Source organism: Myripristis murdjan, chromosome 9 (assembly GCF_902150065.1).
Source record: "Myripristis murdjan chromosome 9, fMyrMur1.1, whole genome shotgun sequence".
NCBI classification, from domain to species: domain Eukaryota; kingdom Metazoa; phylum Chordata; class Actinopteri; order Holocentriformes; family Holocentridae; genus Myripristis; species Myripristis murdjan.
In genome coordinates, this window is record NC_043988.1 from 11,842,018 (window position 1) to 11,868,760 (window position 26,743).

General features: G+C 41.2%; 2 protein-coding genes across 2 annotated transcripts in view; both read left to right on the forward strand.

The window, feature by feature from the left end:
• pebp4 (phosphatidylethanolamine binding protein 4) overlaps positions 1 to 14,444 on the forward strand; it is a 50,988-nt gene extending 36,544 nt beyond the window's left edge. Inside the window, exons 5-7 of the mRNA XM_030060334.1 lie at positions 6,332 to 6,377; positions 6,655 to 6,771; positions 14,149 to 14,444. Coding sequence (XP_029916194.1) covers positions 6,332 to 6,377; positions 6,655 to 6,771; positions 14,149 to 14,240 — 255 coding nt within the window. The 3' untranslated portion in view covers positions 14,241 to 14,444. The remainder of the gene's footprint in view (positions 1 to 6,331; positions 6,378 to 6,654; positions 6,772 to 14,148) is intronic.
• Positions 14,445 to 19,933: 5,489 nt separating this feature from the next.
• egr3 (early growth response 3) lies at positions 19,934 to 25,114 on the forward strand. The gene is made up of 2 exons (XM_030061048.1): positions 19,934 to 20,594; positions 23,336 to 25,114. The coding sequence occupies exons 1-2, from the start codon at positions 20,441 to 20,443 to the stop codon at positions 24,439 to 24,441; spliced, it is 1,260 nt and encodes a 419-aa protein (XP_029916908.1). The 5' UTR covers positions 19,934 to 20,440; the 3' UTR covers positions 24,442 to 25,114.
• The last annotated feature ends 1,629 nt before the right edge of the window (positions 25,115 to 26,743 follow it).

A 26,743-nucleotide genomic window follows, 5' to 3' on the forward strand; every position in this document is an offset into this window, starting at 1 on the left:
AAATCTGGAGGTAACCAGAGGCAGGCGTCAGATTACTGGTTGTTGTGGTCCCACTGGTGAGCCTGGATCAGCCTGGACGTGCCTCCGTTTAGTGAGGAGAGCCAGTTTCGCTCTGAGAGCTGGTGGTTGGTGGAGTGTCAGGCTATTACATGGCCCACTGAATAAGCTACACTGCAATAGTTGTTTTTTTGCAGATTTGTAGAATTATTCATTGTTCATAATGTGTAGGTTGTTTGAAGCACAGGATCCTGCCTTTTTTTTTTTCTGAGTCAGAGTGAGAAATAGACAGAGTCAGAAGCATGGGAAGGCAAGCTGAGCCAGGGCGAGCAACAGGGGAAGGCAGGATGAAGTATCAGTATCAATGACACTGCTGCTGGACAAAACATGCCTGGTGTCTGCAGAGGTCATTCTCCTGTCACTGCTCTTAACTGTCAAAGCTGTTTTTAACTTCTTCTTGTTTTTAACTTTTTGCTGTTGTTTTTGTAACCTCCTGTCTCTTTGTACCAGTGCAGCACTGCCTTCAAGAATAACTTCCCTATGGGGCAAAAAGAATATTGTATCATATCGTATTAATCATATTGTATCATATTTTCCATCTACAAAAGCAGAAAAAAGAAATTCCAGTGAAGACATTGGAAGGGGAAACCTTTCTTAAGCATTTGGGACCCAAAAGAGGACAATTCCTGCCAGATAATTCCTGCTACAATAATCCCTGCTAATTAATATCATGCTAATTTCTCATTTGATATTTTTGGTGATACTCTGTTGATCCACAAAGGAAAATGTTCTTTTTGCTTGCCTCCAGGCAGGTCAGAGCTCGGGTTCAGCCACAGAACAGCAGCTCTGCAGCTGGTGGGCATTCAGTGTCTTGTTGAAGACACTTCAGCAGGAGAGACGCCTTCCCTTTGAAGGATGGTGTTCCTCCTCACAATCCTGCTGCCACAAATATAACAGTAGATTTGTCTCCAGTCTCCGCGAATGTCGATATATAAAAATATTTGGCTTGACTGATGCCTCCTTCCTCCTTCCCAGCCTAGCGATTGCTGCAGTGTTTTCCAGACAGCTCAGTGTCACAGCTAGTTTGAACTACAACCAAGCAGCAAAAACCTTGCACCGCCAAGGGAGGGGAAAACTAAGCTTCCCTTAATATTTCCTTTATTGGACATATTTTGATGTTTGATATGTAGAGGTGAATTGGCAAGTAAAACCAGAGACCAGCCTCAGAAATATGCCAAGCTTTGGTTTTCTCCCGGTTCTCTTCCCACAGTTTATCTCCCCCTGCTGCTCGGCGGGTCTCACTGGTCTACCATCAGTCTCCCATATGAAAAATAATTCAACCTGGTAAATTTAGTTTGTACTGAAAATGGAAAACCGTAGACAGCCATTTTAATATTTGACTTTTCAAATTTCTTTGGTTATCATGACCACGAGAGAGGCCATTCCCTGAGGCTGAGGGCACAAGGCTTAGTCATGTTTTGCTTGTCTAAATAATTTGGTGGCTAACATCCACTTTTATTAGGTGCACACAGGTCATGCTTTGTTTGTTTTATCGCATTTTAAGTGTGAATAAAATACGTTTGGCTTGTCCTTAACAAAAGAGAAATTAATACAACTAAGATGAAGAAAGCTAAATTTGATACTACTGTGCTTTTACTTGTATCAGATGATTATTTCTTCAGTTTCTATTTTTTTTTTTTTTTTTCAAAGGATCTTTAGTGTACCTGTTCCAGATCTGCCCTGTGATCACCAAACTGAGCCACTCTGTTATCATGGATGCATGTCTTCAAATGCATCTGTGTCTAGACCTTCCCTGACCCGGCTTGTTCTTAAACATTCAGCAAGAGCTGTTCAAAAAGAAGGTCTAAAAGGCCTGACTTTATTTTGATGTCACCTACAGGCACGGTGATTTCAGGTGCATTATACAGGTTAATGCTTTCCCAGGCAAAACAGTTCTATTAGGAGTGTGTTTTAAACTACCCAGCTTCTCCTTGCCCCTTAAAGGCAGAATTTTTTAATATAGACTCTGTATTGTTATTTCTTCCAACAAGAACATGTTTCCATGTCAACAAATTTTTACGCCTGTCACACAAGATTAGCTTACTCGACAAACATTTTCCAACGTGTTCAGCTCTGTTTAATTAGTGCTTTTAGTACAAATATTGCTTGAAGATGTTTGCAGAACCATTCAAAATACATCAGTACTAAGTTAGGTGATACCGCACAGCATGTAGTTCAGGGGATGACAGAACATAGACGAAGACATGCAATGGTTGGTGCTTGAGAACATAAAAAAATGTAAATAAGTCTTATGTCTAGATGTGAAAATGTGAAAATGTGCACAGATAGAGTTTGGTTGTGTGATCCACAGTAACTGCATAGAGAATGAAGCCTTTCCTAATCTTTTTCACCTTTCAGCCCCCGAAATGACATAACTTGCAAATTTCCAACAGTTGGTAGGGTAGACAGACACAGCTGCTCTCAGTGGTCTATTGGGCTTTCATGGTTTTTAGAAAAAAAAAAAAAAAAAGTTCATTTAAATATCCTGCTGCTATTCAATTTAGTGCTTAAACTGAAATAAAACATTTAAAAATCTATCAGTGGAAAGAGGGGTTGGACATCCATTGTTTTTGCTAAAACATTTTGAATTTTGCATGCTTTTCATTAGTGTTACCAGCCAGCTACAACAGTCAGGCTACTGTTTCTCTGAGTTTGATCAATTGTTCAGTCTTGTGCAGTATTAATTTTATTCATCAAAGCACAGAAAATTCAAAAATGTGATCTTTTGTAGTTGGTTAGTATTCCCATACTTCATACCGTGAATGAGTGTTTGCTGTGTAACTATATAAGAAATAAAGGGAAGCTGCACAGACAGATCCCATCCATTAGATCATCAGTAAAACAAATGTAAACATTTATTTTATATGTATATCAGCCATATAGATTTTTGCATTTTTAGCTGCTTCTGCTGTCAGCAGACTGTAAAGGTGTGAATTTATAATGTCTGATGCTAACAGGCGTGAAAAAACTGGTAAGGCACAGTTAGAGTTAGTCATACCTATCAAGTAGCCTGACGGCCCGTACTGTAGTTCCTGCTATTGGGCAGCTTTAGGCTCTCTTGGATGTCTTTTCTCAATGCATTTGACTTTTCTAACCTTGAGCTCACAGTAGCATCTCATCTGAAGATGTCATTGATCTAAGATTAGCTTCATCAATGCTCTGTGTGGCTTTTGAATCCCCCTTACAAAGCTGTCATGGATTTACTATATGGAAAACTGCTCACCGTTTTAAACAGCCGCGTCTTATCCAGCACCTGTGCTGAAATATAAAATGAAAGTCATGTAACTATGATTGAAATCATTTAAATGAGACTCTTGTATAGGCACTTGTTCGCTGGTTCATTCATTAAGCATATTATGCATTTATGTAAGCTTTAGAAATGTATTACATCCCTAATTTATGAAATAGTAACTCCAAGATCATATAAAGATTGGGTTAACGAGACAGTTATTCAGTGAGTCTGTGCATTAGCTGAATTTAGTTAGGTTGAACTGTCATGAATTGTGAGCAGTCAAATCACATTGAGATTGTGTCATCATTTCAGTTTTTAATACTATTACCACATCCAGTCATCCAGTATTTTAATTTGGTCTACAAATTTAGTTAGAGAATAGCCATATAGCCTCTTAATTTTTGCATTTTTTGCTAAAACACTTGAAGCACAGTGATATTATTTAAATATCAACATGGAAATGAGGGTGTATAAAAAGCTGTGTTTCAAATTAAATAAAAATAATATAACTGTTGAGATTAATGCGTTCCTCCACACTCTTCATATTAAACACAATTAACATCAGCAAGTCCCTGTCACTCATTTAATGGTCTAACCTTCTCACACTCTTCACCCCGCCCCCACAGCAGGGGCCCACAGGGAGGCCGCCCACCATGTGAGAATGTCTTGTAGATTAGTGTGATCAACTCCTCGGTCCCCACGGAGCATCAGGAGTCAGCAGCCCCGCCGCTGTCCCCACCTGTCCCAGCCACCGGCCCGGCTGCCGCTCCACACCTCTGTCCCAGAGCAGTGCAGCCCAAAGAACTGGGGCTCTGAATGTGTTTTTAATATGATCTCATTTTTGGATGATTATTATGACGTGTCACATTAGTATCATGTTTATCAATAATGAAGATCATACTGTCATGTGTTTATCATACTCGGTTTCACTGAATCACACAATATTGACATATTTCCTACATAGCACCTGATTCGCTTTTATTATGTAGCTGCCATTGCACATTTTCTTCATCTACTGTTGTTTTCGCTATATTGCAAGTGAAATTAAAAGGGCAGGAGGTGTCATGGAGAGTGAGCGAGAACCAAGCATTAAGATCTGGGAAAATGTTGCACGCTCAAATGTTGACTACCTGTTGCTATGGCAATGAGTTTGGATCCTGCAGGCTGTAGGACTCTGGCTATTTCTAAAAAAAGCTTTTTCTCACTGATCAGTGGATGAAACTACTCGTGGTTGAAACTAATCTTCTGTTTTATCGGTCTGCGCACACTGGTGCTGTGCACTCTAATGATTATTACTGAGCTTAGTCCAGTATAGTGTAGTACCATCATTATAGGATTATTATGTGCAATAGAGGGAGCATATTTGCAGTTGCTTCATTTTTTTCACAGAGAGAGAGGAAGTCCAGCTGTGCAGGTATCAAATTATTATTATTATTAGAGTCAGTAAGTGTATGATGACTGAGATCTACTGACACGTGTAGTTGCACTGTAAGTTTCTGTGGGCACTGAGAGCCTCCATTTAACTGCTGGCATGTGAGAAAACATGCATCATCTTTTCTCATCATCATCATGAATATCAGCTATAGACACCAGCGTGTAAGCCAAAAAAAAAAAAAAAAAAAAAAATACAGAGCATTCCAGGCCAACTTTTCCACAGAACGTTTTGTGTGTGAATATATATATGTGTATATATATATATAATTTTTTATAAATCATTATTGTAGAAAATAAAATGTGGTGGTGCTATCATGATGATGTCTGAAGAATCAAGACTAACAAGGATAATTACTGCCATTTAAAGCTGATGTGGGAGTTAAGGAAATGTTAGAGGTGGTTAAGTGGAAATGTCAAGACAGATGCAAGTTAATGTTTCTGTTCTGCCATGATCTGTTATGTTGTTATGTTCTGTCATGCGATAAGCAGTAAAGTCAGAGCAAAGATCAAAACAAAGGAGAAGGAATCCTTGTCCTGCATGTCTATTGTCCCTGTGTGCCATCTTTTAGCGCTATACCTTTGTCACCCTGTGGGGGGAGCCTGCGTGTGGAGTAAAGAGAACAGAAATAGGTGCTGAAACCAGATTTGATGCTTGTGATGGGGACTTCCATGCTTACCTCAAGTGGGTTTCAGGCCCTTTCACACACACAGCATATTTAGTCCTGTTCCTCCCACTCAAGGATGCAGCCGTAGTGCAATAAGCAACCGAGTCTATTAAACAAACATTCCTGTGTGCTATTTGCAGTGAAGTGCCTGACCGTGCTTCGTGAGGACGAGTTGGTTTAAACTGACAAATATACAGTGAGAAATGCTATGAAAAATATCCTCCCCTCACATCAGGCTACACAATCCTTCCTGTTTCTAGGCAACAGGAAGTTAATATACAATTAATAATATGGGAATTTGCTACCTGGAAATCCACTCACTGACTTAATTTGCCTGGGAATTGCCTTTGTCTCCAGATATTAAATATCACAGATCCTTTATGTGTTGAGCTTTGACACACTGAAGCCAAGATCTTTTGATGTGAGCCTGGTGAATATTTGGGTCTTAAGTCAAGCTTTCTATAAGCTAGGATTTTCAAAAGACTAGTGAATATTGATGGCTTTTTTTATATACCAGATCTCTACATGCCACAACCCCCTAGTATGACAAATTATAATGTTGTACACCCAATGAAATTGAGTGTGGGGTCCGATGCAGGCAAGAAAAAAAAACTGGCTGCAGAATTAAATGGGTTATCCAGCCTCTCTCTTTGGTACAGGAGATGCTGATTCAAGAAGAGCCTAAATTTGTGACGAGAGAATATAGGGCTGTGGGAGCGGTGGCATGATCCCGGTGAGCACCTCTCAAAAAGAGGTTTGGGTTGACACGGATGATCACTGTGTTGCAATGAAGAACATAATGACCCACTCCACTTGTGTTATTTTAAAATATTTTGTCAAGATCCCATGTAGATGACAGCCAACGCAGGCCAAAGGTGGACTTCCCAAATCTCCCAAAGGCCAGATGTGCTCTGACTGACTCTGTCTGTTTCTGAATTAACAGGGCAGTGGACTGAGGAGAGGACAGTTACAAGGCACAACCCTGTCTGGTGAGTATGCTGATTCAAATGACCACACATTTTATGGGGCTGCTGTCACTATGCCTATGTCTGTAAAAATTAATTGCCTTACCGGAGAGTAAAACAATAAAAAATTAAAATTAAATGAAAAAAAACTGTTGTATGAAGCAGATTAGGAAATCAAATGAAGGAGTGTCCATATTTTTGTATTCAGTCCAGTATTAGGATCTACACACATGATTGCGATAGTTGTAGATTTATTCGCCAGTCCCATCATTAAAAAATTATTCTGTGTTTGTCCATGCAGAATATAAACGCCCGACCCCTCCACAAAAGTCTGGTTTTCATCGCTACCAGTTCATGTTGTTTGAGCAGCCTCCAGACACACGACTGTCACTCACCAAGCAAGAGAAGTCATCCCTGGGTAAGGAATCCGCTCACAAGCACCTCGTGTACACGATGCTGCTGGCCATTGCAGTACCATTTGTCATACCAGCCCCGATCAGCAAAAACCACCAGCAGTATGTAGTGGTATTAGGATTTAATATTACTGAATAGCAAATGTATAGAATAGAATGTTCCATCTTAAATTAATTAAGTTTTCATATTATTATCAACTTGACAATCTAAATAGACTTGTACATAATTTTTTTGCCTTTTGGAGGCCCATCAGGTCTTGTTGCCTGCGCGGGTCATCTCGGCCAGAGAAAGGTTTATATAAATAGATATTTGATATATTGTTCATTGACTTTTAATGTGCACTTCTTGTCTGTGGGACTTGGGCTGTTGCCTTTTCTCCTCTTCGTGATATTTGGGGTGGGTGTGGATTTGCATCCAGTGGGTCCAGTGTGGACGCGCCCCAAACACACGTGTGACGAATGACTGATTTGAGTAGTGATTCTATTTAAGCATTTCTTGTTCTTTGTATAGTAACACGCTTTGAGAGGTCAGGTGTTGATCGAAACGTTGGCCATGCAAATCAGTGCAGTGATGGTGTTGTATTTGCAACGACGAAGATTTGTAACTTGAGTTGTAAAGCAATGCAACAGTGAGACGATGAATAAACAAACAAACAAATAAAAAAGACTGATAATACTAATATAGGCTACCAATAACGTTAATACTAACAATAGGAATGCTGCTACTACTACTGTCGAGCATGATGATGATGATGATGATGATGATAATACTAATACTAATAATAACACTACTACCAATAATAATAATGCTGATGATGAGGATGAAAATACTACTACTACTACTACTACTACTACTACTACTAACAACAACAACAACAACAACAACAATAATAATAATAATAACAATAATAAGGCCTAATATAATTAACAGATATAAATCAAGTCTGTCTGTAAAAATAATACCCAGGAAATAAAATTCATTAAAGCGGATAAAGAAATGCAACACTAAAGCCACTACTTATGTTGTGGATCCTAATAACAAGGTGGGATCAGAGATTTCAAAGAGCACGTTACCGTCGTACCACACTCCTTATATTTTAGTTAAACTGTGTTGATCCCTTCACGTTTATCTAGATTATTCATGTTTAACAGACATCCTCTCCACTTTGCCGCCAGGTTCTGTCTTGTCTTTCGCTTTAAAAGAAACTCATTCATCTGAGGCCACTAACTCTGAGTCAGTAAGCCCTTCATGAAATTGAGGTTAACCTGAGGTCCTTCAGTTTCTAAGTATCTCCACATCACTTTTAGATTAGCTGTGTTTATGCTTGGGTTAGGGTTAGCCCCAACCCTGTGTGAATATTTTTATACCTGCCCGATCGTCAATAGACTTAAGTGTTTTCATGGGGTCCATGTGTGGTGCTCCGATACCTACTTTACTAAGCATTTTACTACGTAGCACATCGTTACTTAAGGTGTTTGGTTTTTGGGTGTGGCGAGTTGTGTCTTTTTATTACATCACCCTGTTTAATTTAGATTTTGCATATTATTTGTTGGACTTTTTGGATTTAAGGGGACATTTTCCTGTTAGGATACAATGCTACGATATTAAGTTTTGCTAAATGTAGCAATGATTGCATTTGTTAAGTTGCAGTAGTAAATTATTATTGTTGATGTGATGTGTTACATTGTTTTCCAAGATATTCACTGCAGACAGACCTGAGCATAACTAGCGCTATGCTGTTTTTCATTCATTATCATTATGATTTGTTTTGTTTGGACCTCTATTGACTATATAGTATAGCTCACTAACAATTAGGAGCATTTAATCAAAGCATTTTGAGTTGCTTTCGGAAGACCATTTTCTCAAAGTACTTTAACTTAACAAGGGAAATGTTAATGAGGTTAGTGAGTGAGTCTGTTGCAGTGTTAATGCCTGCAGGGTCAGGACAAGCATTGTTGGCTCCCACGCACACCTGCATGATCCTGTCTGACCACCTCTTGTTAACCTCTACCAAAACTGAGATTTTTAACAACCATGTCAATACACACAAATATAGTCTGGTGCTGTATTTATTACACTGTTTAGTTTGCACTTTGATTACTATGGGCATCAGCAAGTCTGTTTTGCCAATCTTTTTTTTTTTGCTTGTGTAAGACAGCCGTGTTTGTATTGCAGAGAGCGGAGATATTGGTTTTTTGTTTTTTTTTGTTTTTAAGTTTTTCCACTTTTCCAACCCCCGGAAAAACCTCTGGCAGAAGGTGAGTGACTGCACTTGGATATACCTCACAAGAGGCGTGGTTGTCTGTCAGTTCTACTCAGGGTCACAGCCAGTGATTTGAGAGGAGATCAGGGCGGTTTGAGACTTCAAGCACTGCGGCCGTGAATGAGCGGAGCTGCCAGTCTTTGCTGTTTGAAGTTTTGACAGCTCTGTCAGCAAACAATCCTGCCACATTAGGCTGAGGTTTGTTTGATGTTGAAACCTCTGGAAAAATAAAAAGTCAACAGAGATGCACTTCTCAGTCATCTATCCATCCAAACTCACATTTGGGGAGGTTGTAATGAACATCTCTCCCATTGTCAGGATGTCAAAACTGGTTAAGGCAGAGGAATAATAGCATGAATAATAGTGTACTCTTTGGAATATTTTAATATTGTTTGTGCATAGTAAACTGGAGCTCAGTAGTTCATTGCACTGATTTTCTGTTACCAATTGCCTCCACATTATGAGGGGATTGATCTGAGTGGATCCACCCATCCTTAATCCACTATACGAGTTTAACTCCCGCTGGAGCACTTCCTCTCTCCTGCACACTGTTCTCTCTATCCAAGGGAAATGAAATTAAGAAATTCACTCTTGGATAATCAAATGTTTCATTTGTTTGGTCAACATCGGAGAACATAACTGCTCCTGCAAAGTGGGCAATAGAAATAGACACTCCATGGCGTGTTACGAACGGAAGACTAGTCATGGTTTATGAATAAAAAAACAGTGTGATTGTACAGTAATTATTTGCTTGGCTGAATTCACTGGTGTACCTGCTGTATTAGCAAGGCCTCCACTTGGCCATGAGCATGGTATTCCCGCACAGACAAGAGGCAGGGAGGGAATCCCATGTCTCCCCACCTCCTCCGTTAAGTATGTTCACTTATTAGCGTCTGTCCTCCCTCCATGTGGTATGACACAGAGAGCATTTTTCATAGCCCATGACATTAATTGATGTGATTTGTGAAGGGAAAGCATTTAGTCGTGGGTGGGAGACTCCTAATGATCGTTTTCCACTTCCAGTAGCGCAGTCATTGACTCAATTTCACTGCAAATTTGTCGTCTTCTTTCTTTTCATCTTTGACCATCACTTAAGTAATAAAAGGGGTGAGCAATGAGAGGTGGAGCAGAGCTGTCGTGAGGAACCGTGGGAGTCTGCTGTGCCTCCTGTGTTAAGGTTATGAAATGCAGGTCAGTGAACTGATGGAGACAGCTGCTTGTTACACAAGGAGCTACAGGGGGGCTGCACTGTTGGCACCAGGCACAGGGGCGTGATCGTGGGGAATCCCCATCCCTCTGGCTCAGGAAGGCTGTCCCTAAACTGAACGTGCCCCCGTGCCAGGGTGGGGGGCAGGCGTGGGCATGCAGGCTCTGGTGATACTTGTCAGCCAGTTGGCAAGATCTCAATATGTCCTGCTACTGTTCAGTGCCATGGAGCCGGTTTGTCATAGGAAACAACGTTGGGGAAGGAAATGTTTAGGACCTTAGAGGGGCCATCCAGTGTTGTTTCAGTCTACACAGCAGTTTGCTCATCCTCTGGTCACACATCCAGTGCTCTGTCTCCTCATTTAGACCCCAACAGTTTGTTCAGCAGTGTATTAAAGCACTAAATATATAAAGACAAGTGATGAAGACTAAAAACAGCAGTGCACCAGTATTGCTGGCTGAAGAACAAAGTTGTAAATGGCCAATCAGAAACTGTGCAAATGATCAAACTCACGTTGTCATCATTCTTGCCTGATTTGCCCTTCATTTTCCGTGGTAAGCTACAAGGGAGAGGATGTGCATGCCGATCACATGAATGGATATGGATCACAGCGGAGTTAGCTGCTGGATGGTGCGTGTTCCTCATCTTAGCTCCGAGAGCTCCCACTGCCAGCTCAGCACACTCCACAGTAATTGAAGCCATTTGCAATGTTGCAGTGTGGTAATGGGCAGATCCATGTCTACCACCCACCCACAGCCATTCCCATTAATCAGAGCTGCGTGGAGTCAAGAGAGCCAGGATCTGGATGCTACAGCAGGCCTGAGCCTCAGCCAGGAGTCGGCTGCCTCAAAGGAACGTTTTGAATTTTAGCTGGTTATTTTATTTCTTCACCAGACACTTGTCAGGTTGTGGAAAAAAGTTTCTGCAACCGCCAAAAATTGTCTGATTAGCATTGTTAGTGTTTGCCTCCGAAACCAAGGGGCATAGTTAGCCTCAAGTTGAAGCAATCATACCATTAGTGTTATTGAGAAGGACAATGCAATTCTAACAAGCCATAAAATGGAAACTGAAGAATAAATGAATCTCTTTCCTGCGAGATATCAAATGTTGAATATGGATACTGCAATAAGGCAAGAGCATTTAGTAACTATGAGCTGAGCTAGGTCGCCAAAGAGTCATTCATGTCTCCAGAGTAAGTAAGGACACTGATATTCAACTGTCGGACCAGGGTTCAAGCTCATCTAACGGAAAGCATCAACCCTGCTGAAGTGTCTTTGAGCAAGACACCGAGTGCCAACCAGTTCCAGGGGCTCTGTCCTGCACCTGACCCTGATCTCTGACCTCCTCATTGATTGGAAGCAAGCAAAAGAGAATTTCTTCTTTAGGATCAATAAAATATGACATTTTTACTGCATGATTATTGCTGTCAATATTACATGAACAAGCTCCAGGAAGCTCTCACCCTGACATATTCCTCTGACTCTACCACAATGAAGAGGACAGCTTGGGTTTGAGCAGTTGTGGGACGCTGTAAGAGTCACCGGGACCCCACCCATAACACTAAATGCAGCAGTTGTGTATCACCTCACAGCAGCCTTGTTTTTCCTGCCGTACCCAGATGGACAAGCAAGGTGGAGACAAAAGGGGGAGGAGGAAGACTTGAACATCGCCCCTAGGTCCTACGCTATCTGTCCTTTCCATGAGCAGGCAGATGGGAGAGGTGGAAACATGTCTGTGCGCTACCAACAGATGCCAGCCTATTTTAAGGTCATTTGTAAGTCTAGGCGTTTGCAGGATACCAGCCCTGCCTGCGTGATACCACCAGCTATTGTCATTTCGACTCGTCTTGGATTGTGTTCACTGATAGTGATAAACAGACATTTTTGTGTCAACGCCTTACAAGCAGTGTTTTGCATTGTTTCTCCATTTGATCATTACAAGAAAAAGAGATCTTCATTGCGGCATGCTCTATTGTGGGAAACATTGCATAACACAATGGCACTTTCTGCTCCTGATAGCATAGGCAGATGTTTGCATGTAGACATGTGCAAAGAGAAAGTTAAACTCTCTACCTCTCAGAGTTATGAGTCAAGAGTCATGGGAGTTAGATCTGCCACATGACACATGAACTATTTCCCTATATTCATTTTAAAGTTTGCTGTCCCTTGGTCCTCTACTGCTTCCTCCACCCGCCACACCGACACTTCTTAAAGTGCTCCCTCTTTGGGGTACAGGACTTCATTCTGGTTAGGCAAGGAAGGTTGTGGATCTGCAGAGGCGGTGCATTATCTCCCACTGGAGCACAGGCCAGAGGGGCCACCGGGGCCATGCCCTGCCATACCGGAAGGTCGCTTAACTCCATTGACCCCGGCTTGATTATTGCAGCCCGGTCTGTGGGCTACCTTCATCCACAGAGAGGCAAGATTCAAATACTCATCTGCTCATCTCCCAGTTATTATTCATTATCTTCCCCAGCTGAGCTCAGAACCTGGCCTGACCTCGCGGCAACTCGAACACACCGAGTGTCAGTCTTATAAGCTAAAGATGCAGGGAGGATCAGGGGCACAGCGGTCAGGTAGACGGGACGTTTTTCAGCTGGTGAGAAAGTCAGCAGCCAAATTAGCAATCATTTCGGCAAATGCTTTCCTAAGAAAATAAGCTGGGATGTGATCACACAAAAAACAACAGAAATGCACAATTTGGATTGAATGGGAGTTTTATTTAAAAAAAAAAAAAAAAAAGATATCTGAAAATCACTGCCTTGAATAAGACATTTCATCTGAAATGGAAATGAATCCCTCTGATTTGTTTGCGCGTCGATGGGAGGCGAGTGCACTTGGTGTGCGTGGCACCAGCAGAGTGTATTTCTTCCCCCAGCTCTCCTTCACGCTGCCGGAGGATACAAAATGTGGCTCCCTGATGGCAAAAACAGCCACGGAGAAGGCCTGTAAAGCAGCTGCAGCAAGAGGTCAAACGGACTGATGTTTCTATCCAGACACAGTGAGGCTCGACTCCTCACTGTGTAGCCATTCTCTCTACAGATTTGGAATATTTCAATAGTTGGCTTTCAATTCAAAAGATTAATTTCCTACGCTATCCTACAGCAGCTGTTAATGTGATTACTCCACACAAGGAAATACCAGAGTGTCAGTGATTCCCTGGAATATGGAGCAAGGCATTGTCTTTTGTACACCCAAACATGTGAACACACAGACAGACAGACACTGGCTCTCTCCAGGATCTGCTGAAGTTTGCAACTTAAAAGCACACAGGGTTTTGTTGCCTTGGAATGATAATTGTGAATTTGTCTTTTTTTTTTTCGTAAAGGGAGGGGAAGCTGCAGGGAATCAGCGGTTGTCAAATCTATGAAGTGATATTGTCATACCAGCCGGATGGCCGTCTGGTGTTTGTTTAAAAGGGGAGGAAAAAAAAAAAACAGTCCAGGCGATTGAATCATATCTTCTTGCCAATACGTCCTTGCGTTCCCACCTCCATCATTACAGCAACATGTTTTATTTTCAGCAGTGCTGTTCTCAGTGACTCACATCCCAGAGCCATGTGCTGCTCAGTTAGGCCTCATATCCCTTAAACATGGACCAAGTGGTCATGAGAAATGCTCTTATAATGCCCTGGATATTGCATTCACTGTGTACTAAATTTATCCTGTCAAAAAAGATTGTTTGCTTGCTGTGATACATATGGGTGCGTAGTCTGATAAACCACCAGCAGGTGTAAGCTTGATATTGCACAGAATTTGATTTCTCTTTTAAGTCTCAGCTATTTTAGACTATGCAAAAACACTCGTCGTTGTGTGATGTGTACAATAAACCTTGATTTTTCAGGACGGTTCGCCACAAATGTCTGGAGGATTAAATAAATGTGTGTGTTTCTGTATCATCCTGTCACTCCAGGTAAATGGGATCCGCAGGCCTTCGTTGAAAGACTTGACCTGGGTGCGCCTGTGGCCACTCTGCAGTTCCTCACCCAGAATCACAAAGACTGAAGGATACTCAACCTGAGCAACATCCTCTCCTCTTCATTGTTCAAATATGTAGAAGAAGCCAGCTCTGGGTTTCACCTATTACATGGAAGTATCCTTATTAATAGATCTTATTCTATAATATAGAAAAGGGTGCGAATACTGTGAAATTTCGTCACTCTTTCTGAAGTAAACGATGAGAATTCTTTGAAAGCCCATGCCATGTCAGTTCTTTCTGTGTTGCTTTCTTGTTCTTAAGATAGAAAGAGATTTCCTCTTTCTGTTACACCAGCTAATGAGTTTTGATGTTGCCCTGTATCTCTGTCATGTGAGCTGCAGCCAGGGATTTGGGAAATAGATTTTGACCACACGGGGGATTTCTTATTAGTTTCCGAGCCCTGCCGACAACAGAAGGAAGAGGGCCTGATATCACAACTCAGTGTGGAAAGAGTTGAATCTAATTCAGGGGAGGAAACACGTCAGGGCCAAAAAAAGGAAGTGGGAGGTGAAACCGAGACCGCAACACAGCCGGATGCCACAGTGGAACTTGAACCAAAATACTCTTCACTTGTGTCAGGGCAGGGGGAGGGACTGCAGGGCCTGTGGTGTTTTGTTGTGAAGAGAACTTGATGCTGGTGTAATTGCTTATCATATTTCCATTGACCACTCTCACACCGATAGGAAGGATTCTGAGCTCATTTCTGGTCTGTCTCTCAGCAACATATGTGGAAGTGCCCTTGAATTTAACTTTGGTATGATGAACCCGCTTTGAACTTTGGACTGTTGCATAAGGGGCCTACCTACCTGGCAGGTCTGTAGAGGATGGTAGGGATAAACTTTTCAACCCTTTAACTAGAAGCTACTTTTCAGACTTCCATGGGTCTTTGCAGAGGGTGGGTCAGAGTGCCCCCCCATGAGGAATATTGGTTTTTAACCAGCACCTGTCCTCTGGGAGGAGTTTGTATCAATACCCCAGATGTCTGAAAAGGGCTGGATTTACATGAGGGACTTTGATGTTCCGATGATCAATCTTTTGTTGGTGGTTTCATTGACCCTGATTTGGTGTCTCCTCAGTGGGCTAGGCTGGAGTAGGTAATGGAGGTTTTTGTTCCTTTGGTGGTTAAGCCAGCCTTGGTAAACCTCTGTGTGCCCTCTTGATGAACTCTGGGAGATCATTGATCAAATTGTCCTGCATTTGCTTTGTTTGCCTCCCCGACTTAGCAGTCAAAGCAATCCAGTCCACAAACAAAACAACCAAAACAACGCACAAGCACACAAACAGTCAGGCTGACCATTCCCTTTGAACAAATGTGAAGCATCCGTCATTTGGAATATCTCTCTTGACCTTGAGTTACCCATCTTATTTGACTTATGAAATAACGTTTTTAACAATTGGCAAGTGGAGCATAATTCCACACCATCACACTCCGTGTGTAGCATGCCAAGTGGGAGAGTATTCTTCCAAAACCACCTACATGAATCCATCACCAGTGAAACGCCAAGTTTTTCGGTTTCAAATACACTCTTCTTTATTTCTTCCTTATATCTTGGAAATATCCTGACAAAACAGCTGGGTTTTTCCACACAGCTTCCTAGTATGTATTTATTTTACAATCGTCATGAGAGTTGAGATATTATGATTAAGAAAAACTGACAGCTGTAGTTGAACAGTGTGCAGTATATTGCATTCTCCAAAGAAAAGAAAAACCTCACATCCCTTGATAATATAGGAAAGGCATTTAATATTTCCTTAATTTATTCAAACTAACATTAATTAAAAGGAATTTGTATAATCAATTCAATTGCCTAACCGCGCTAAGTGATCTAATATGCATGATGACTTGAGTCTCCATCTCTCTTTTCTTCTTGTTGCTGATAACGAGTGCAGGAGAATTTTTTCACTTGAGAATTTCCCCCAGTTCATCACTTATTCTGAAGAGTGGCAAAATGGATTTGAGTGTGACATCTGTTCAATGCATGTCAACAGTATGGTGTGCAGACCACTTTGCACATTTATTTACTGTACATTTGACCTCAACAGACTGGTATTGTTCTACAAGTCGGGCTGATTGCAGAGATCCAGGGCAGTTTGCTCCACCTGGGGATTTGAATCCTGCCTCTGTATGAGGAGCAATTCACATTAATATCCACATGGTCTGCAGGCTGTGCTGAGCGCATGCTTACATTCATAAGCAAGGAAAATAATGTTTTAAACTGCAGCTTCTTTGCTAATACTCTTTGACCTCTAAAGATGTTTTTTTTTTTTTTTTTTTCCAAAGTATATACCACACACATAGAAACTGAGCACTGGCATAATGCTGTTACATTCAGCCGGCATACATCACATTGCATTTAATAGTAAGCCAGGATTCACATACTGGTATTACACTTTTAACAATAATGTGATATGACAAATAAACAAAAGCTAATATACATTTTTATCATCTACATCTCACACAATGTCCGACATGAAAAACATATTGTTTTTAATAAACATATCACTGTAGTTATGTGAAAATGGCATAACTGCCGTTTAGGTGATTGTTGTGTTGGAGGATTACAGGCTCCTGTATTAGCTGAGAAAACTGTGCCTTGGGCTGAGCAAATTCTTTGAAAAACCCACTGGATAAAAGCTGAAATGCATGGCGACCAAGCTGAAAACAGGGCAGTTTTTTCACATTTTGCAGATAAGTTCTTAGTGGACTACATCAATAGAATCATAGTACTAAGGTGGTATGAAGCTGATAATTGAAAACAAAGTAGGGAAATACATATGAAAGATGAATTAAGGTGTAATCACTCAAAGTCAACATTAAAACAAGCATGATCAGCAATATCTGCAAACTTATCAGCCTTATTAGAAAACATTTGTCATTACATAATAACATTCCTTCAGTTAAAAAAAAAAAAAAAAAAAAAGAGCAACGGATGGCTAAAGTCATGTGGGTTTTTGGTATTCTTTGGAACTTACTGTCTTTCCACAGCTCTATCATTGATTTGCAGTAATGAGGAACAATCTGTTGAGCCATCTCCATGAAGCATGGAAAAAGCAAAAACTAATTTGACTATATATCCATAGTGCCTTTGTACTCTCCCCGTGCACTGTGCATTAAAATGAGCCAGTGCTTCCATGGAATCCCCGTATGCAAAGGAGCCAGGACACGGTGATCGAAGAGATGTGATGCCACCAGTGGCTGACAGAGTACTTGAGGCCTGCATCATGTGACACCGTGGCTCACAGTTGAGGAAGCAGGCCTGTGACAGGTAGTATATTCCAGCTGGGTTGGCCAACTTTCCAGCCTCAAAGCCATACAAAGGCTTCCCCTGAGGAAAGTGACTACCATAAATAAGTCCCTCAGCTCTGCCTGATCCAGGAAGGGAATTCCTTCATTGGTTTGCATTCATAAACATGACAGTTGCAGCTATTTCCATGGAGCTGCATTGAGTAACATGCACAGCTATATATAGGCCGACACATTCTTTGGTTAGTGCAAATTAGACTTGACAGTCAAATCAATCAGTAAATTCCTCACAGGTTAACACCATGTTCAGACCTGTCTCCATTCATTCCACAGAGAAGTGATTTTTATGTTTAGAGACAACATTTCTTAAAATTGCAATTTGGAATTTATTTTGACTACCTAACTTGGTAACATTCACATCACGTTTTTGAGGAGGTTGACTTGATTGAAATAACTTTTGTGACAAACCTTTCAGAGCTTTTATCATTATTATTATTATTATTATTATTACATCAAAATAATGTCAGAGTTACTCCAGTGTTTACAGACATTACAAATGTAAACAATCCCTTTACAGTCTTAATAAGCACATCTGAAACTTAATTTAACCTCATACACATTTGCAGTTATTTATCACATGCCCTAAACAAATATCAGAGTAAAAGCAAATAGTTGATGATGAGTAACCTTGCTGCCTTTTGACCCAGATCACAGTGCTCACTGTTGTGATACATGAACCAAGGTCAGGGAGTGAGTCAGTGGTGTAACTAGGTTGAAGAAGCGACATACAACTCACTCCCCTGGTACAAAACATGTCTTCGGTTGATCTCAGCAATAACGCTTTTGTATGAACACCATCAAAAAAACAGGAAACCCCAACATGATGTTACAGAAACGACTGGCATGAAAGGCCTCTGTCACACGAACACACATACACACACACACACACACACACACACACACAAACACACACACACACACAAACACACACACACACACACAGAGGCTGCGACCCTGGAGATGAGACACATGAGATCACTGCCTGCTCTGTTTTCATAAGCCCCCTGAACACCAGGCATGATTCAGACTAATTCTCCCACACACTCTATTTACAGTTCAGGTATTATTAATTTCTCAGGTCTGAATATTCAGACATTGGCATTTCATTCAATGTTTTGTGAATTTTGCAAAGGCCCACATGTTGTACCTACTGTACACTGTAATATTAATACTACATATACTGTAAAAAGTAGCCATGAAGTTTTCCACATTATCCAACACTTTGCTTATTATGTTGTCAGCTGGAGATGCAAAAGCTAGTAACAGCTATTTATAGGCCATTTAATTGATGTTGATGATGACTGGTGTCTCAAGATCAGGGGATAATTTACAGCCTTGTAGGAAAGCACTTGCCTTTCTCTGTCTAAAAATAAATAATGAAAGCACATCTTTAGCTGTTTATTATGTAAACAGATAGGGTATTTCTCACAAGTTGCTAAACTGGTGAAAAGAGAGCCATGACGCTTTGTCCAGTGTGATCTCTTTAAATGGCTGTGGGTTCCGATCACTTTTCCACTACCAGTTTACCCGGAACTCTAATGACCAAATACAGAAGTGAGGAGGCGGGGCCGGACAATGCCTTATTTGGAGTTTCCACTTGAGCGGCCACTTGGCGCTCCAAGTCAAAGCAAGCCTGTGGATTTACAAAGCCCCTGCAATATTTACAAGCGATTAACTCTGTCAATTACGGTTTCTGTAGGACAGTGTTGCTGCATGAAAAGGGGATATAAACCAGCGCTCTGCAATATGGGACGGTGCAAGCTCTCTGCATGTAACGTTATATGTAGTTGGGTTCATTTAGTAGAAACAGAGAAGCAAAATTATTCATACCGTCCCAAATGAGTTTTGAGGCTTTATCAGGACAGCAAAGAAAGTTGTAAAACCAATAGAGAAACACTTTCCCGACCAAACACTGGGGGAATTTGAATCAACATTATGAAGCTTTGAAATATAAATATAAACTTTCTATTATGTCACACCACCTACACACACACACACACACACACACACACACACACACACACACACACACACACACACTCACGCATACACACGACTGCCCTAGGATTTGAGCCATTCCTGCAGTTATGTTATGTTATGTTATGTTATGTTATGTTATGTTATGTGTAACGTGCAGTTATAAATTATGAAAGCTTAGCCTACTCCTAAAACATTTCCAGTGCCTTCTTAACGCACATCTGGAAACTTGTCTCCATCTTTGGACTCCCACTGTTACGCGCAGGTGTCTTTAGTCCACAAAGTGGACCATAATGACCGAGGGGGAAAGTGTCGGCTATAAAATGCTGTTCAATCTGTGCAAAATGTTCCACAGTGTCAGGAGCAAATGAGCGCCGCGGGCTTATCCCGCTGCAGGACACAATTAGATTTTGATATCTAAATGTTGTAAACTTTGTATCGGAGCCTTTTGCCTCTGCTGTAGTTTCCACTGACTGACTGACGCGCTGTGGAGAGCGTGGCTCTGTTGAGCCTATCCATATATGGTCACCTACGTCACAGAAACGTTCCATCCCCCTATTTAATACAGGCAGACTGGAGTCCCCTATCCAACTCCAATAGAGCAAGTAGAGCCGCTCTTGTGCAACCACCATCACCACCACCTCCATTGATTCACAGACTTCAAATTCCCCCACAAGCAGCCCATCAGCTTCTCGGGTGATCAGATTAATAACAACAAAAGCCCGTGATCATACGGGAGGAGATACCAGCGCTGCTCATTCTCCGCGGGATACTTGGATACGGCAACAGGATCCATCCCTGCTCCTCTCTCTCCCTCTCTCTCGCTCTCTTTTTTTTTTACGCGTGGTCCTCACCTGTGTTTTCCAATTTGAGAACACCCCGATGTTTGAGTAACTATTTGGATACCTGCGCGTGGTCCTTTATGTCGGGCTGAATATAACTGCTATGACAGGGAAACTAGCGGACAAGCTCCCTCTTACCATGAGCAGTTTAATAAACACGATTCCCGACAGTCTCTACCCAGAAGAGGACATCCCGACGTCTATGAATATTTTCACCAGTACGGATTCTATTAACCACTATTCACAGATGAATACAGGTAAGAATTACACGACTTTTTCAAAACCCTACTGTGTTTTGGTCTAAGTCATTCAAACTACGATCTGCGCAAAAAAGGGCAACAGTTGTTACGGGGCTTTGAGCACCTGTTTGCGCTTGGCTGTTGCGCACAAAGACAGAATCCCTTATTGAATATATTTTCTATGATCAGGACTAACACTGCTAACCATAAATTGGATACACCTTGAAAATATGAAGTTGTCAGTCTGACGATGTGAAAAATACCTTTTCTGTTCTGCCCGTATGGCGCAAGTGTCAGAATTTCAACTGCGCTGTGTAAAAAAACGGCAAATGTATTGATGCCAAAACTTTTGAACCCCCCGTTAGGATGTTTGGTTTGAGATAATCTATTCAGTTTAGAGTGATTTTTACACGTCAAAGCTTATGCGTGTATGAGGAAATGGCTTGAGTGAAGGGTTGTGGAACAGAGCTTGGTTTTACGCAAAGTCCTCTGGAAAAAAAGAAACAATATTGATTGAAACTGAAGTCGGTAGGTTATGAGGAAAAAACGTATTTGATAAATGTGGTCAGATCCCAAATGACCCTGATTTATTAAGCCAATACCCATTTGTGAAGATGGTCCAAGTACTTTAGACAATGACTTTCATTCATAACTCTATTTACATGTCAGAGATTTGGGTTTTGGTAGGCGTCTGTTGCTGCATTTCTCTCTGAATCACGCTTACACGCCAGGCCCATGTACCTCTTTATATTCAGCATGCTGCGAGGCCTGAGAACCTATTGATTGATTTATTACTTAGTCCAGTTTAACCAATATTTTTTGATTAATTTAGACGGCCATATTATGATGCCCCGTTTATTCACTTCTGTGTCGCAGATTAGCATTAAATCAATCGGTAATTGTACAGCCTCACCTTCTGAGGTGATGGGTCAATGCTGCATGAAAAAACAAAATCTTTATTTTCCTCTCTTAACCGAAAAGACCACCATGTGATGCAGTGAAAGCCCCAGACCACAATTAACTTCGTTCTGGTCGAACCATCTCACTGAGGTATATATTTTTTTATGTTCAAGTTTTTTTGTTAAAAAAAAAATTCAAACATCACCTCAATTTCTGTTCGGCCTGAAATATTTTCTTCCCTTGGTTTACCTCAAAAGTGTGTCTCAGAATTACCGCAGCACCAGCTCGTAAATACCACACTTAAACATCATTTTTCTTAAAATTAATTATAAGCCACTTCAGTTTAGAATATACAATTTTCTATAACCACCCCCTTATATTTTTTGCCAATTTCCAGAGTGGAGGTATTTGAAAAACGGGCTGAGAGCATAAAGGCTAAAATATGTTACTGAAGGTGTCATATTTCATATTTTCACTATACCAAGGTCCTGGTGAAATATACATTTCTGTAAATTGTGAAATATGTTAAATTTAGCTATGTATAAATTCTTTTGAGTTTTTTAACAAATTAAAATGATTAATTGTTGCTGAAGCAGCACGCTGTGATGATACAGGTGGAGCAGGTGTCTGCTGTGCACAAGGCTGACCTAAAAGAAAGATGGCATTATTTCATGTCATTTTTTTTCTACTTAAATATCCCAAAAATCTAATTACCACCAAGAGACCGTGCAATATATTAATGTTATTTTCAGGCTTCCTTTCTTAATGCCATAACCAAAAAAACAAAATTATGCCATGAGTGTCACCGTTCTTGCAGTATAGCTGCTGTGTTGAATAGTCTTGTGCAATGTGTGTAATTTTGCTTTTGTTTGTTTCATCATGATTTGCCTATAGCCAAATTCTGGTAAACAGACAGTAATTACTGGGAGTGAATATCTAAGCACCCCTGTGTGTGATTTCTTATAATGTGAAAGAAGGGCTGTTTTACCTCAGTTTCTGTGAGGATTCTGTTCAAATATAGTCCCAAATCCACCCTCAGAGTTCGAGCACAACCTAAAGGTATCCCCTGTCCATCAAACCACTGCTGTATTTGGGGGTTTTCATGGCATCTTTGGAATAAGTTAAATTGTGCAGACCACAGTCTAAGATTCTGTTAAACGGTATGCTTAGACAAAATATCATGAAAGTTTTGTGAAAACGCTGTTATAAAATCTGAAAAAGTGCCCTTATTTTCCACACTGGCGTGGAGTTTGGATATGAAACGCACTTGGCACTTGAATTTTCCGCATTTTGTGCAGATGTTCTTTATTGCAAATATGTTTTGAATACTTGAGCGTGATAGAAGTGGCGTCTGCCTTATAATCCTCCCTGCTGTAAAGAAATCAGATCTCGCCATTCAGTTTGGCTGTCCTCCTGTGGGACACAATGACTGGATCAAAGGGGGTGTTTAGGTCTTGATTTATGAGAGCTTGTGGGATCTGAGAGAGAGAGACACCACTGTCTCAGATGCAGCAGTCAGTCAGTTAACTTACAGGTCTGACAGCGCTCACATTTTCTTTATGAACTGTATTGGACTTCTTTTATTTTTGATCTCTTGTTGGCAGACTATTACAGAGATATGCAGAGAAGCTGAATTTCGGACTAACCGAGGACTGTCACTGAAATCAAGCAAGTTCATATTTAGTATAGCTTAATATAGTAGATTTTCTAGACTTTTTTTTTTCTTTCCCCACAAGTTGTGCAACATTATTATCACTTTCACAGGCTTTCCTTTTTCACTGATTGTATTTCATATTCATTTTTGAGCATCCATGTGAGTGATTTATTCACAGTATCTGTTTTTTTCCCCTTTAATCCAGATAATATCATGGATCTGGGCATGGGAAGTGAGAAAGCCACCGCAGAGATTCAGTATGGATCCAGCTTCCAGTCTAACCGCAGCGGGCAGACTGTCACCTATCTAGGGAAGTTTGCCTTTGACACTCCTCCATCAGGTGGCATTGGTGGCTCGGGTTGGTGCTCTGATAACAATATCATTAGTCTAGTCAGCGCAGGGATCCTGGGTGTTTCTCCATCACCCGGCACTGTAACGACGCAGACATCCTCCTCTGCGGCCAGCATGGGCGGACAGACATCAGACATGGAGCAGGTGTACGGTCCACCACTGCCTGCCTATTCCACCTGCAGTGACCTGTACCAGGACCAGGTCTCCTTCCACCACAGCCCCGCCACCAGCACTGCCCTAGCCTACCCTGGCAATGACTATCACTCCACGTCCAAAGCCTCGATGGACGGGAACCTTTTCTCCATGATTCCTGACTACAACCTTTTCCATCATCAGGGGGAGGTTGGCGTGATGGAGCACAAGCCCTTCCAGAGTATGGACCCCATCCGAGTCAACCCTCCGCCTATCACGCCCCTGGAGACCATCAGAGCGTTCAAAGATAAGCAGCAGATTCACCCAGGTTTCATTGGAGGGCAGCAGCACGCTCCTCAGCACCACCCACCGCCACAGACTCTGACCCTCAAACCCATCCGGCCGAGGAAGTACCCCAATCGGCCCAGCAAAACCCCTGTGCACGAACGGCCACACGCCTGTCCGGCGGAGAACTGTGACAGGCGCTTCTCACGTTCAGACGAGCTCACGCGTCACCTCCGCATCCACACAGGTCACAAACCCTTCCAGTGCCGAATATGCATGCGCTCCTTCAGCCGGAGTGACCACCTGACCACACACATCCGCACACACACGGGCGAGAAACCCTTCTCCTGTGAGTTCTGTGGACGCAAGTTTGCCAGAAGTGATGAACGTAAGAGACATGCAAAGGTTCACCTGAAACAGAAGGACAAGAAGCCAGCTGACAAGGGCAGCGGGGCAGCTGGCAGCCACAGCTCTCCCCCTAGCTCCTGTGGCAGCGGGGGGGCCAACAGTGGGAACATCATGACTGTCACTACCTGTGCGTAGACTGGACCCTCACCCTGCACCACAAAGAGACTGAGGAGGAAGGGATCCCGTCCACTATGGGATGAATAGGTGACTCTTTTCCTCTCTTTTACATGCCCCTCTCTTTTCATTTGTCCTCCCTCTATTTTGAGATGGATGCCCTTAGTTTTAGAAGGGGAAAGGGTGCTATGCTCTTCCCTTTCAAGCAACGCAGAGCCTCAGCTACTGTAATACAGTGCCAACTAACCGAGGGGCACCTTGGCACATTCTGTCCAAACAGGCCACCGCATATCTGAGGGTTTTTGAGGTGGTTATGCTTAATGTAAAATTTTTCTGATCATTTCTAAATTGGAAGGATGCCAGAATCCATCACAGGGGGTTGAAATAGACGAAACTACAATGGAGCTTAGTAAAGGGTGAGTTGTCTGGGATGTATGCATTAATTTTATTGGGTTGTTTAAAAGTGCAATTGGTTATATTTGTGTACTGTCATGGATACCTTATTAGTGGCACTTGACTGTCTTTTTGTTGTTTTCGTTGAAGTGTAGTATTTTTTCTATTTGAATGTTGTTTTCTCAAAAGAATGTGCCAAATGTATTGTGATAATACAGCCAACCTTGTTCTTATTATTGTGCCTGACATTTGCCAAACATAATAGAGGTATCAGCTTAGCACAAACATCAGTTTAGAGGAAACATCAGTCAACCAAAATATTACAGAGTGTATCAGAGATTTTAGGTTCATCTGCACAATTTTGCTAGACTGAATTACGGTTCAATGGGTCACACTTGGCTGAGGGACTCACAAAGCAAACCCATGTCCTGTCATGTTACCCTCAGCTATGAAACAAGCACGCCTGCAGCAATCTATGCCTTTGCCAATACTTATTTATTTGCAGTCACCTACAGACATCGTGTGATTTTTTTTCTTTTTCTTTTTCTTTCTTTTTTTTTTTTTTTGGAAGATTATGTTGCCTTTTTATATGATGGGTTTATGTCATGTTACCAGATATCATTTCGGTTGTGTTTTTTGAAAAGCTCACCGATATTGTAACATTGTTTTTTTTTTTTTGTTTTTTTTTTTAGTTTTCCTTAGGGCTTGCAATTATACAGGTGGAGTATATTTAGGACACATGCCACCAACCCGTAAATTAAATTAGCTGAGAGCACAGAGGAAGAAAAAAATGAAATCCTTAAATATCTGCCACAGGGTTTCAAACCAGCAATATATGTAAGATGAACAGGGATAATTGCAAAGATGAATAAGGCCTTTTGTCTGTGCATCATGGTACTGGTCACAGTGTAAAAAAAAAAAAAAAGACAGAAGCTACTTAATTTAAGTTACCAAAACGTGAGCAGCAAATGTCGAAAGACGTTTAAGTATCTAAATCCATGTTTACATCTTTTACAATATGGACAGATTAAGTTGTAAACTAAGGGGTTGTTATTTTTGTACAGTATACAAATATGTATGCAGGTAGCTACAGTAGAACTTACACTTTTGTACTCAAATTGTCAAATGCACCATAACTCAGTATTAAATTGTGCATATTTGTGCATGCCTACATGCACACTATGTAAATACAAATGTCTGCATAAACAAAAACTTTCAATTGACTGAATGCTTGTGCGGAATGTGTCTTAAAGCTTTTAGTACCGTAGTTATAATACAGAATATTTTGTGGTCATAGGTCATTGCAAGTTCTCAGAGCACTGAGACAGTGCTGAATAAGGTGTGTTATCCTCCATTAAAAAAAGAATAGAATTTTATACCTTCTGTACACTTTAAAGTGGTAAGTGGTTTAAGGAAGCACTAATGTGTTCTATGAATAAACAAAAAGGATTTTTTTAACATGTGGTGTTTCTCCATTACGGTTGCAATCAGATTTTCAATTAACACCCCCCGCGCATTGTATAGAAAACTGGGTAAGCATTTTGAGACTTCTAAATGACGTGCATTTATCCAGATTCAGGAACTTCTAATCTGAGAAAGTGGTTGACCACTGATAAACAGCCGACTGAATGATTGGATCATCTTTTGAACAAAAATACATTGATGGGTATTGCCTCTGTTTTTTTTTTTAATATTTGGGTCAGTTTTGTCTTGATAGCAGGAAATACCTCAGATCATCTTTTTGCCATCCCTTGAAATATTCTGTGCAGATTAATCACTGCCACTGGCTTCTCTTGTATCATAAAAGTCTTTGATAACACACAGCAACAGCCTCATCTGATGAAAACTATTAATGGTATCACATTTTCTCTGAAACGTTGCTTTGCTATCCTTGAATCTCACCTCTAAAGCAGAGAAAGGGAGGGATTTT

Bases quoted from the DNA above. Each gene is read 5' to 3' on its own strand.
- egr3 (XM_030061048.1), top strand. From the start codon at position 20,441: ATGACAGGGAAACTAGCGGACAAGCTCCCTCTTACCATGAGCAGTTTA. The intron at 20,595-23,335 runs GTAAGAATTACA...CCTTTAATCCAG, and splicing joins CTATTCACAGATGAATACAG to ATAATATCATGGATCTGGGC.